The following is a 13952-nucleotide window of genomic DNA, read 5'->3' as shown; positions in this document are numbered from 1 at the left end:
GGCTAAAAAGGCTTGGTGCAACCGGCGTAGCTGTTAGGTCGTAAAGTTTTTTTTTTTTTTTTTTTTTTTTACCTTTATTTATACAGGGGGAGTCTCACTGAGAGCAATGCTCTCTTTTTCAGGAGTGCCCTGTTCACATTCACACACACATTCATACCTGGAAGCTGACCAGTACAACCACAGTCTGATCTGCTGGCCACTGATCAGCTCCACTGGAGCAGATGGGGTTAAGGGCCTTGCTCAAGGGCACCTCAGTGGTGGTAATGAGGGAGGGGCAAGCGCTGCCTTTTCACTTTCCCCACCCAGATTTATCCTGCCGGTCCCGGGGTTTGAACCGACGACCTTCCGGTTAGTTACGGCCGGCTTAGCTTAAGACCAGTCGTAAGACCACTTGGTGCAACCGGCCCCTGGTGTTTTAAAACGGAACCTTGACTGACAACATTACAAATGCAGGTTTGGTGTGATTTCGGTCGCATGGATGTTGACTGATGGGTGTAGAGAGCACATGTCTCTTTTCTGCTATTTCAGATTCAGTCACTTTGACCATTGAAAGGAATGTTAATTTGAGTTAACTAGTGGGAAAAGGCTCCCCCCCCGTATCCATACGGCAACTAGAGGTTAGATTCTCTACCCGAGCCTGGCCCGACCGGGCCCATGGGCCAGCGCGAGGGAAGGGGGTACTGGAATATCCCTTCTGTTCGACCTGTGCCCGGCTCATGGTCAGAGTTTAGATAAACGGACAACCTAATAAGAAAATGTCAGGTTCGTGCTGGGCTCGGGCCCATAAATGCAGCCAATGGGCCGGGCCGGGCCCAGACAGAACGGGCTCGGGTTGGGTCAGGCTTGATTTTTTTTTGCCCAATCTAAGCTCTAACGGCAACAGGTGTCCTCTGCTTGAAAATTGCTCTCACTGGTTGAAAAAATATCAAACCAATACCAATCCATTCATCGTGATAAAAGTGACCAGATCAGGGTCTTTTTAAAAGCACAGGTACTAAATATGAGAGTGGGAATAGATAGAAACTAAATCTGTTGTGGAACTGAAAATACCCGCTCTCCGACAATAACACTTCAACTTTCTTACCTCTGGTCAGCAGCACTCAACTGTTTTTACACGGTCAATATGAGGCCTTTAAGGTGATCATTTAATAATGATAATAATAATACATGTAGACATCAAATAGTGCACATTTCGTCAGAGTTGATACCCTCACAAGTGGCATAAGGACTTCTTCCTCTTCTTCTAATGCAGTGTTTCTCAAACTTTTTTCAGACCAAGGACCACTTAACCAATAAAGAAAAACTCGGGGACCACCTAACTCCCCAAACATCCCCAAGAACAATAGGCCTACTACTTCAACTGTAAATTACAAATTACAGGCTAATTAAATGACAAATAGCATTAAGGCTGTAAAATTAATCACATTTTTGGCTTCCCACAATTATGAAAACACAATTACCGATATATATATATATATATATATATAATTTATTTTAGTTAGTCCATTGACCTTTTTTTGTTTTACATTTATTTTTCCTTTTCAGTTCAAATATAGCCTGTTCACAGAACGTTTTTTCAAGTTCAATAAATGCACAATGTTGCCAAAGTCAAATAGGCTATTTGTTGTCATCTTAAAGTAGCATTCCGTTTTTGTGTTCAAATAAGTGTTAACTGGCTCTATATTCTGACAGCAATCACTGAAATAGTGTGTTTGGTCAGTAACTTGGAACTCCCAGCCTCCGCTGTAGGCCTACTCTGTCTCTCTCCTGTAGCCCTGCGTGCAGAGTGGATGGTATTTACGCAATCGTAAGTCATAGAGACTCACGGGTGGCGGCATTGGATTCGGGGGTGGAAAAAATACATAGTCCTTAATAGGCATTGTGATCGGACCTTCCGTTTCCCAGAAAATGTAAACATTTCTCTGATTGGATAGTGGGAGGTGTAAAAAAAGGAAAAAAAGATCAATCTACTCGCGGACCACTAGGGGGCATTTGAGAAACACTGTTCTAATGGCTTTCCGGCAGCCTGGATGCCCTGCGGCACATTGATGCCTCTCACAGTTGATGGTCTCACTCTAGACCTGGTTCTTCTTCTTTCAACTTTCTGGTGTTTCTCACACCACCTCAATCTTGGCTGTTGTGTCTCCTCTCATTATCCTCCGCTCCTCCTCCCTCCCTCCTGAGTAGGGATGGGCATTTCTAGCAAAAACACTAGTCGAAGTTCGCTGGGCCAAAGTCGACTTTTCCTCGAAATTCGCCCACCCCCCAAGGGTGGACCTTGCGTAAGCATTTTACGCAAGGTCTATGGAAAAATGAATGGCCTATGAAATCCCGTGGACAGGGAAAGGGGGTGACTTTGGCACTCTTATTGTCAATAGGCAGCCAGACCTACGTTAGCCGTTAGCATTAGCGTAGTGCCGAGATGGCTCAGGGAAGCGTGATTTCTAACCCCACATAGGATAAGCAATAACCACGCCCTGTGGCGCTGGGATTGGCCAGGAGCAACACTGGAGGGCACGCAGCCCAGCGATTTCATGAACAAACTGAATAGCTCTTGAGAACGGACAGCGATTTCGAGAGCGGACATTGAAATGAATTATGGTCACCTACCTTCCTTAGCATAGTAATAATAATAATTATAATAATAATAAGTATAATAATTGTAATCTACACAATGTACACAATCTACAAAAACATGCAATAATATAAAGGGTGTTGTGTTCACGTTCATAGCTCATATAATATAATGTATCATATCGTTAATTTCAAGCTCAATTCTTACCCAGAGAAAAGGTACAGCACTGAAAATGTAACAAGCAATAGTTTTTTAAACATCTTTATTTTAAAAGATGAAAAACCCCAGGTGCTTTAGTCCCAAGCTTCAATGCTGCTGGCCAATCCCAGCGCCACAGGGCGTGGTTATTGCATATCCTATGTGGGGTTAGAAATCACGCCTCAGGGAACAGTAGACAGAATATCAGCAACAAGCCTTGAAACCTTTCCTTGTGGCTGAGTGTTGCTGTAATATAGACAGTTTTAGAACATTTCTACTACATTTCTAGCGCTTCTAGAGCTACTGGGTGCTGCACTGCTGTCAACTGAGCCTAGAGCCGTTCTGCTCAAGTCCGCACTGCGCAGCTCTGGTGCGCAGCTCCTACGGCAATGTCACATGGACAAACTGTGTCATTCTTAAAGAGACAGAGGCAGGTAAAAATATATTTTTTAATAAAAAAAAAAAAGAGGCCATTCGTTGGCCATCTCTACTCCTGAGCAATGCCCTTTCACCTTCATGAAAGGGTCCTGCATTAATAGAAATTTCATCCCAGGTGCGGAAGCAATCGTCTTCACGAGTTGGGGCTCATTTTGGGACATGTTTATGACACCACTGATGTTGTCACAATGGGTAAGTAGAGAAAGAGTTATGACATCACTGATTTTACTCATCTCTTTTGATTTCTGACATCACTGATGATGTCACAATGCACAGAAATTGACGTGGGATATTTCCGGGAACGCGGCAGATGCGAGGCGGCCGAAGGGAGTAACATTGAGGAGGGGGCGGACCCACGAGTAAAGATCCAGGAGAGGTGGAATTTTGATTCTACGGCTCCCGGTTCAGAAGTTATGCGCCAAAACGGAAATGGGTGACATTTCCAACCTGTGTGGAAAGTTTGGCTGCTGTGGGCCTTATTATTTCTGAGGTGGATAGTGTTTTAGGGCAGGAGAATAACAATAATAATAATACTAATATTAATAATAAGAACAAATACAATAGGGGTCTGAGCACGTAGCTGTGCACGAAGCTGTGCTTGAACCCCTAATAATAACTAGAAATTTTGCGCACTCATTTCTGGGGTGGAGACTGGAGACGATGCTCCATGGGCACCCTTTTTGGGGGGATGTCTGCGCTCTTTGGCATTTACTGCAAGACCAAACGGTGACCTGGTCCAGGTCTTCCATCTTCTTGTGGTCTTAAAGTGGTTCGAACTGGTCCATGTTGTCGCAGGTTCAGGGTGGATTGCCTGGGCTGTGAGCAAGAGTCGTCCAATTTCTAACCTCGGCAGGGAGGGATTTATGACATCACAATTGCTGGAGTGACATCACTGATTACATCACCACTTCTATACATACTGTAAGTGATATCATCAAGGCAACCGCCGAGCTGGACTGAAGGAGTGGCGTGTGTTCACCATCATCATTGACTTGGAAATACTCTTTGTGAAACATCATGGCGGATGACATCGCACAGCTAGCTGATGCGCTTTCCAAGACCCATGTTGGGGACGGAGAGCTGAGCTACAGCGGCCGGGGACTGAAGCTGGACAGTGCAGAGTCGGCGCAGGAGTTGGCCCATGAGATCCGGCAGTACCAGGGTCTGAGGGCGCTGACCCTGGAGGGGAATACTGTGGGGGTGGAGGCAGCCCAAGCCATCGCCAAGGCCCTGGAGAGCAAAGATCAGCTTCAGCGATGCCACTGGAGCGACATGTTCACCGGAAGGCTGCGGTCGGAAATCCCAGCAGCCCTGATGTCCCTGGGCAGTGCAGTGGTGAGTGCAGGCGCCAGGCTGACTGAGTTAGACCTGAGTAACAACGCCTTCGGGCCCGACGGTGTGAAGGGCATGGAGCAGCTGCTCAAGAGCCCCTCCTGCCACTCGCTGAGGGAGCTGAGGCTCAACAACTGTGGCATGGGAATTGGAGGGGGCAAGATCTTGGCTGCCGCACTGATTGAGAGCAACGAACGGGCGTCGGCCCTCGGAGCTCCGCTCAAACTGCGAGTCTTCATCGCAGGAAGGAACCATCTGGAGAACGAAGGGGCCACCGCACTAGCCCGGGCCTTTCGGCTGCTGGGCAGTCTGGAGGAGGTCCATATGCCCCAGAACAGCATCAACCACGCAGGAGTAGCAGCGCTGGCCTCAGCCATGCGGCACAACCCGGAGCTCCGAGTCCTCAACCTCAACGACAACACCTTCACCAAGAGGGGGGCACTGGCCATGGCTCGGGCTCTGCGGCACCTGAGGAACGTGCAGGTGATCAACTTTGGCGACTGTCTGGTTCGCTCCGAGGGCGCGGTCGCCCTCGCCGCCACCCTGAGGGAGGGACTGCCCGTTCTCAAGGAACTGAACGTGTCGTTCGGAGAGATCGCCGAGGCGGCAGCTCTGGCGGTGGCTCGGGCGCTCGTGGACAAACCGCACATGGAGAAGGTGGATCTCAATGGAAACTGTCTGGGAGAGGACGGCTGCGAGGCTCTGAGGAAGGCGATGGAGAACATGAACAAAGGAGACATGCTGGCGTCACTCAGCGATGACGAGGGAGAACCTGATGGTGACCACGATGAAGACAAAGATGCAGATGAATACGACAGTGGAGAGGAGGAAGATGAGGATGACAAAGTCGTGGAGGAAAATAGAGCGACAAGTAAAGACAACAGTCCTGCAGAGCTCACCAGAGGTCTTGTCTTTCCTCAGCTACCCATCTGCCGAGAGGCTGCTGCAGCTGGGAGCAGCAGCACTGAAACAGTAGACTCCTCTTTTGGCCTCGCCGACGAAGACGATATGAAGTTAGGTTCCACGTCTCAAGGCTCTCGCTTACAGAGGTCTGACTCTAGGCCCAATGACCTCCACTGCCACATTGCAGGGGGCGCCCCAGTCTTTTGACAACACCATTAACAGTACTACCTCGGGTTATAAAGAAATCAAATACCCCAAAAAAGACATTTAAAAGGAAATGAGTGCCGATGAGCATGTTTCCAGAGATTTCTTAAAGCGCTGGTGAACAGAAATGTTTTAGGCTCCGATTTAAAAGATTGCAAAGTGGAGGGAATTGAGATAATGAGAATATGACGGTTAGAAAATGCAAGTCAAAATAAGACTCGGCACATCCGCTTTTGTTGGTTCAGAGCCAAACGTTAGAGGTCTATCTAGTCAGAAAGGTTATTTAACAGATGTTTCGATCCGAGTTGGGTCTTCGTCAGGTCATGTGAAACATACATATCAGGAAGTGTTTATATAGGTACATACATGGGTGCACTCGACTCTGCCTAATGGCTAGGAGGTAGACCCAGGTTTAATGGCTAGGAGGTAGACCCAGTTTGCTTGTAATAGGTTTCACATGACCTGACAGATCCACCTTGGATTGAAACGTTGCCTGGTAAATACGTTTATTTATTTGGAGCAGAAAATGTGTGTTGCGAGCCCTCCTTTCTAGAGCTCGACCAGTCTATTGGTCAGCCGATAATATCGGCCTATATTGGCCGATCAAAATATATCTGTATCAGCCGTTATGTTTGCTGATATGGCCAATGTTTTTTTATATGTTTTTGTTATGTTGTGTATTTTTGATTATTTTTCTATTTGTGTTTTTGTATTTCTAGTTATTTATAATTATTAAATTCCCAGTGAAGTTTACAGTTTCAGTACACTGATGCCATTTTGGACAATGAAGTTTCTTGCTAAACTGTATTGCGTCTACAAGAATTCCTCTGATGTTCTGAAACTCCTCTGGAGAAACATGAGAGTTGCATGGCAAAAGCAAATTATCCCCAAAGCCTGGCGAAGAACACGGGGATCCCAAAAGAAAATAATTTGTCCACCATCGAACAGTTCCGCCAATTAAACCTTCTGAACATAGAAGGCAAGATCTTTTTCAGTGTATTCATGGTGAAAAGACTGGCAAAGTATCTCAGTCAAAACCACTTCATTGATACATCAATCCAAAAGGCTGGCATTGCAGGCTTCTCAGTTTGTCTCGAACATACCAGCATCATATGGCTTCAAATGTCTCGAACATACCAGCATCATATGGCTTCAAATGTCTTGAACATACCAGCATCATATGGCTTCAAATGTCTCGAACATACCAGCATCATATGGCTTCAAATGTCTCGAACATACCAGCATCATATGGCTTCAAATGTCTCGAACATACCAGCATCATATGGCTTCAAATGTCTTGAACATACCAGCATCATATGGCTTCAAATGTCTCGAACATACCAGCATCATATGGCTTCAAATGTCTCGAACATACCAGCATCATATGGCTTCAAATGTCTCGAACATACCAGCATCATATGGCTTCAAATGTCTTGAACATACCAGCATCATATGGCTTCAAATGTCTTGAACATACCAGCATCATATGGCTTCAAATGTCTTGAACATACCAGCATCATATGGCTTCAAATGTCTTGAACATACCAGCATCATATGGCTTCAAATGTCTTGAACATACCAGCATCATATGGCTTCAAATGTCTTGAACATACCAGCATCATATGGCTTCAAATCCAGACCGCTAAGAAAGAAGGAAAGGATCTACATGTCTTGTTGCTCCACCTGGCCAGTGCCTTTGGATCAGTTCCTCATTCCTTACCAGGGCTTAAAATTTGGCGCAGGATTGTATGAAGTCCCGCGATAGGCTACTTTCCTGCCGGCTGGCCAACTACAGGCAGTGTTGGGCAGTAACGCGTTACTTAGTAACGCGTTACTGTAATTAGTTACTTTTTTAGTAACTAAGTAATATAAGGCGTTACAATTTCCAAAACAGTAATTAATTACAGTTACTAATCCAAGTAACGCATGCGTTACTGCGTTACATGATTGCCTGCCAGAATGCAGTGTTTTCTATGTAAAAGAAAACATTTTATCCTTACCGACTCAGGTGGACCGTGAGTACGCCGACGCACACATATATGTCATAGTGTGTGTGCGCGATACAGCGTCAGAGCGTGCGCGCTGGCTTTCAAAACAAACCGAGTCAGAAGAAGGAGACTAGCAAGAGAAACCTGGCTACCTCGAGAGAGAATATGCGGGGATGGAGGCTAAATTGAAGGCGACGCTGGGTGAGGTAGACTTGGGTGTGTTCACTGGATTAACAGATACACTTTGGGTAAGTCAGTGTTGTAGCCTACACAGTTACTTCCTAACCTCGTCAAAGCCTTTCTCACCGTAGTCAGACAGGCCCGGCCCAGGGAATGTTGACAGATCATCACTTTTCTTTCAGCAACGAAGCTTGAAACGTTTGCATTGAGGCTGTTGTATTACGACTCCGAGTTTCCGACAGTAACAGCATCTTTCACTCACGTTATCTGTGAGTGACTGTCTGATTTCATTTCGTGTGAAGCTAGCCAGTCTTAACACACCACTTCCTGTTCTTTCTAACCGAATTTCAAAGTAAAATGCCTTTGGCTTTTCGTTTAACATAGCCTATATAATACCAAAGCGAAAATAATTAATACAGTGACATGCTAGACGGTATTTGGGGTAAAAATAAAAGTAACTAGTAACGTAACTAGTAACGTACCTAGTTACTTTTTGAAAAAGTAATCAGTAAAGTAATTTTCATTACTTTTTTAAGGAGTAATCAGTAACAGTAACTAATTACTTTTCCAGAGTAACTTGCCCAACACTGACTACAGGTACACGCTCTGCGGTGGTGGTTTTAGCGTAACCTATGTGGGGTTTGGCGTAACCTATGTGGGATTCGAAATAACGAAGGTTATGCCAAACCCCACATAGGTTACGCTAAAACCACCACCGCAAAGCGTCCTACCTGTAGTTGGCCAGTCGGCAGGAAAGTATCGCGGGACTTCACGAGACTTGGTGACCGAGATCACGTTTGAGGTAATTTGATCCCTGTGAGAGTCCAGGAAATGGCCTGGGGCGAAATATCACTCTGGTGGATGTTGAGGGATCACATTATTACGATATGTGGCGAAAACGGGAATAAAAATAGCTATTTAGATGCAGGAAAGACAGGCTCACACTTGGCCCCAAATCAGCTCCATTTTACAACTGACTTGGACGCTATTGATCTCAAAACAACGCTAGGACGGCCAGAAACGCCGCGGACATCGCTGGGTGAGTGGCCAAATCATAATTATTGCCAGGAGATGGGTCCAGGTTAAAAAAAAACGAAATTCTCCTTTAACCATGCCACGTGTGCTAACGTTACATAACCATAACCATCGCACACGCAACTCAAAGCTGTTTCCCATTAACTGATTATGGCCAGGTGTTGCACGACGCGCTGATCAGTCTGTCCATCATTCCGGTAATGTTACAACGCTGCAAATAGCTTTTATTTATAATGATCAGCTATCAGGTATAGTGCGCCCAGTAGTCGGTACACTGCAAAAAATGAAAACAAAAAAGTAGGCGAGGCGAGCTCCACCTCTGGGACTGAGCTGGAGCAAATCCAGCAGGTGGCAGAGCGGAGAATGCTCTCCAAACTCCACTCCATCATGAGAAATCCAGCTCACCCACTCCATGCCCTGGAGGTGGTTCAGCTGAGCACCTTCAGTCGTAGGCTGATCCCACCCAGGTGCAGGACTGAACGTTACAGGAAGTCCTTCCTGTTAGCTGCCATCAGGTTGTTTAATCAACACATCAAATAATGTCTTTATATGCTGTGCATATATGCACTTCCCTGCACTTTAGATATATGTGCAATGTACCGGGGTATGTTTTTACTGTGTGTGTGTGTGTGTGTGTGTGTGTGTGTGTGTGTGTGTGTGCGCGTGCGCGTGTGCGTGCGTGCGGGTGTTGCTGCTTATATTGTATTTTTATCTTGTTGGCCAGCGGGTGCCTGTTCTTTATCTAGATACTGTATGTCACTTTATGCAAATGTTTTGCACTTTAGTATTATTATTAAACATTATTATTGCTGCACCTTTTTCTTTTTCTTAGTACTTGACAGTACTTTTTGTGTGCCTTGCTACATGTTTCAATGTCCTCATGTTTTTCCTGTTTTTGTCCTGACATGTAGCTGCATTACGTGACACATGGATTTCCTGCAAAGGATCAATAAAGTATCTATCTATTTTTCTTTCTTTTTTTTAGGCCCCATTTCGACCAATCGATTGGTCGGAGCTGGGGTCGACTTTTGGTCGACCAGGATCATCTTTGGTCGAGGGCAGCCCTAGTGCAAACAGAGACTGATGTTTTGACACTCGCAAGGTGTCTTCTTCAGAGTCAAACCATTTGGACTTTTGAAGACGGTCTCTCTGTGTTATATCAAGTGTTGGAGCTTACCGCAGCGCAGGGAGACTCACTTTGCTGTTGAGTCTTGGATGCAGTCCTAACAGTCTCCCTCTCCCCTCTCTTCTCCTCTCCACTCCCTCTCCTCTCCCTTCTCACCTCCACTCCTCCCCTCCCCTCTGTCTGTCCATCTGTGGTCCTCAGTCTCGTGCGGGTATGATCAGCACGGTGGAGGTGCTGAAGCTGATGGAGGCGTTCATCAACGAGCCCAACTACACGGTGTGGAGCGACCTGAGCTGCAATCTGGGAGTGCTGTCGTCCCTCCTCTCCCACACCGACTTCCACGAGGACATCCAGGAGTTCATCCGGGACCTGTTCACCCCCATCGGCCTGAAGCTGGCCTGGGACAGCAAGCAGGGGGAAGGTGCTGTCATGTTTCCCTCAGTGGTAGTTAGCAGGGATGAAATGAGTATCCGGTAGGGGTGTCACGATACACTCAGTTCACGATACGATACGATACGCGATATTGGGTTCACGATAACGATACGATAGGATATTTTAACAATACTTTTTTGCGATCGATTTGTAAATTGAGGGGGCATCCTCCATGCTAATTTGAGTCATTTCACCATTTTCATCCTCCGTGTCTGTAACGTCCCTCGTCTGTTCAAACAAAGCAATGAAAAGGAGAGCGAGCATGCAATCGGATGCAGATCAGTGCCACCGTGTTCAGCTTCTTTTTCTCGCGATATGAGATTTCATCTCAACGATACGTATTGTCACGTTTTGATATCGCGATATATTGTGGGACGATATATTGTGACATCCCTAGTATCCGGTACAGATAATGTACTTTTTACGAGTACGAGTATCATCCGAGTACAATGTGTCAATATCCGTAACTGGTGATTAGGGCTGGGTATCGTTTCAAAAAGGACAATACCATTCTCTTTAGAGTGATACCGATACAAATAGAGAGCCAAAGTCAACGTCACTTCCTGCTTCAGCACTGTACCAGAGATTTTCATCCGCCATTTATTTTCCCATAGACATTTCGTAAAATCCTTATAAAAAATAGGTTTACTTGTTCAAACAAAATGGTTCAGATATATATAGAAACAGGAGAGATCGCATAACATTTCACGCAGACCAAAACGTAAAAAAAAAATGCGGGTTTAAAGAAAATATTTTTTCGATGTTTAACTCCTTGTCCGTGGATAACATTTTGATGTTTTTTTTTTTTTATTCTATTTGTTTATTTGGCTAGGACATATACAAAAAAAACATTAAACCCCATAGGGCAAGAGATGCTTTGTAACAGATTTAGCCATAGGCTACTTTCCATCTGGAGCCCCTGTTCTGTTTTTTTTTTTGGAAAAGTAAATGCATGATAGCTGTGGGATATACTGGAATTAATTGTTTTATATTCATTGTAACCTGGAACACTTATTTTGAGATGTTTTTGAGTGAGATTGTCCTACCTCATGCAAATGATAAGAAATGTCACATTAATCTTAAATTTTCTATTAAAGCAAAGTAAAAAAATAATAATAATAACCCGTCAATTATTGTTCTTAGAAAGAAAATCAGAATCGGCCAAAATCGGTATCGGCAAGTCAGACTATTCGAAAATCGGAAATCGGAATCGGCCAAGAAAATGGCAATCGGTGCATCTCTAAATATTTCTTTTTGTTTGTTTTTATTTGGAAGTCTAAAAAAGCTGTAAAATGGCTTAGGAACAACGCGAGAAAGATTGATACCTAGCTCCCTGTTTACCCTGAAATTTTAGCATAGCAACCAAATCCATTTTCAGTGTTTTTTCTTGCAGTTACCATAAGGTTTGTTCTTTCGTCATGTCGTGGTCATGTGAATCTAGCGGATTGTAAAAATGCGATTATGGATTAGTGGGAAAAATGTGCTGTTAAGATTCATAGTTAAACATACTATAATAGGACTTTTCTTTCCCTCTTAATTTGATACTGCTTAATAAAGAACAGACTGGATCCATAGAAAATTATTTTTACCACACCAGTGTTGCAGTCAAGTCACTATATCTCCATCCCAAGTCGAGTCTCAAGTCCGCGGTGTTTGAGGCCAAGTCCGTGTCACCAAAGAAGGGTCAGTCGAGTCCCCATTACCCGAGTCCGAGTCCAGAGTTTCTGAACATGAGTGTGAATCCACACGTAAGTGGAACACACGTGCCTGCCCTTGCAAAATGTTTATAATGTCACAGTATTAATATAGCTATCAATATCTTATGCCAAATTATTACAAAAACCAAAAAACAAGTCCTAGTCCTCCTCGTCTCCAACTTGCGAGTCTGAATGCATGAATGCCCGAGTCCAAGTCGACTCACGAGTCCTGAAAATGTTGTCCAGGACTCAAAGAAACACTCTACCACACGGTGAAGAAGTGTAATAGTTCCCAGGTAAACGGGAGTGACTCACCTGACCTTACCTGGGGAAGGCTAACCAGGTGGCACTGTGAAGGGAAAGAGGATCACCTGGCTGTGGTTGTGCTGTGTGGTCGCAGGTCACCTGGACGCCCTGCTGAGGGGGCTGGTTCTGGGCAAGCTGGGGAAGGCGGGACACAAACCCACACTGGAGGAGGCGCGGCGGAGATTCAAGGACCATGTGGAAGGCAAGCAGAACCTGTCTGCAGACCTCAGGAGCCCGGTAAACCCACGCTCGCTACGGGACTGTACACACATGCAGGCACCATGCTGTAACCATTTACCACACTGTACACACATGCAGGCACCACCATGCTGTAACCATCTACCACACTGTACACACATGCAGGCACCACCATGCTGTAACCATCTACCACACTGTACACACATGCAGGCACCACCATGCTGTAACCATCTACCACACTGTACACACATGCAGGCACCATGCTGTAACCATCTACCACACTGTACACACATGCAGGCACCATGCTGTAACCATCTACCACACTGTACACACATGCAGGCACCATGCTGTAACCATCTACCACACTGTACACACATGCAGGCACCATGTTGTAACCATCTACCACACTGTACACACATGCAGGCACCATGTTGTAACCATCTACCACACTGTACACACATGCAGGCACCATGCTGTAACCATCTACCACACTGTACACACATGCAGGCACCATGTTGTAACCATCTACCACACTGTACACACATGCAGGCACCACCATGTTGTAACCATCTACCACACTGTACACACATGCAGGCACCACCATGCTGTAACCATCTACCACACTGTACACACATGCAGGCACCATGCTGTAACCATCTACCACACTGTACACACATGCAGGCACCATGCTGTAACCATCTACCACACTGTACACACATGCAGGCACCATGTTGTAACCATCTACCACACTGTACACACATGCAGGCACCACCATGTTGTAACCATCTACCACACTGTACACACATGCAGGCACCATGCTGTAACCATCTACCACACTGTACACACATGCAGGCACCATGTTGTAACCATCTACCACACTGTACACACATGCAGGCACCATGCTGTAACCATCTACCACACTGTACACACATGCAGGCACCATGCTGTAACCATCTACCACACTGTACACACATGCAGGCACCATGCTGTAACCATCTACCACACTGTACACACATGCAGGCACCATGCTGTAACCATCTACCACACTGTACACACATGCAGGCACCATGCTGTAACCATCTACCACACTGTACACACATGCAGGCACCACCATGCTGTAACCATCTACCACACTGTACACACATTCAGGCACCATGCTGTAACCATCTACCACACTGTACACACATTCAGGCACCATGCTGTAACCATCTACCACACTGTACACACATGCAGGCACCATGCTGTAACCATCTACCACACTGTACACACATTCAGGCACCATGCTGTAACCATCTACCACACTGTACACACATGCAGGCACCACCATGCTGTAACCATCT

At 45.6% G+C, this 13952-nt stretch overlaps 1 protein-coding gene and 1 pseudogene across 3 annotated transcripts in view; both read left to right on the top strand.

Moving 5' to 3' along the window:
• The window catches only part of npepps (aminopeptidase puromycin sensitive), a gene marked incomplete at its 5' end in the record, with an annotated part of 99125 nt that overhangs the window by 65741 nt on the left and 19432 nt on the right, over positions 1–13952 (top strand). For both annotated transcript variants that reach the window (XM_083635557.1, XM_083635558.1), the window contains 2 exons: positions 10181–10400; positions 12509–12651. In XM_083635557.1, coding sequence (XP_083491683.1) covers positions 10181–10400; positions 12509–12651 — 363 coding nt within the window. The remainder of the gene's footprint in view (positions 1–10180; positions 10401–12508; positions 12652–13952) is intronic.
• LOC310774926 (ran GTPase-activating protein 1 pseudogene) lies at positions 4229–5519 on the top strand (annotated as a pseudogene). Its single transcript has one exon. The product of its transcript is annotated as a ran GTPase-activating protein 1 pseudogene (transcript).

This window comes from Poromitra crassiceps, assembly GCF_964638095.1.
Source record: "Poromitra crassiceps genome assembly, chromosome: 4".
Classification (NCBI taxonomy): Eukaryota; Metazoa; Chordata; class Actinopteri; order Beryciformes; family Melamphaidae; genus Poromitra; species Poromitra crassiceps.
The sequence above is the reverse complement of the archived record's forward strand: the minus strand, read 5'-3'. Positions and strand labels throughout refer to the sequence as shown.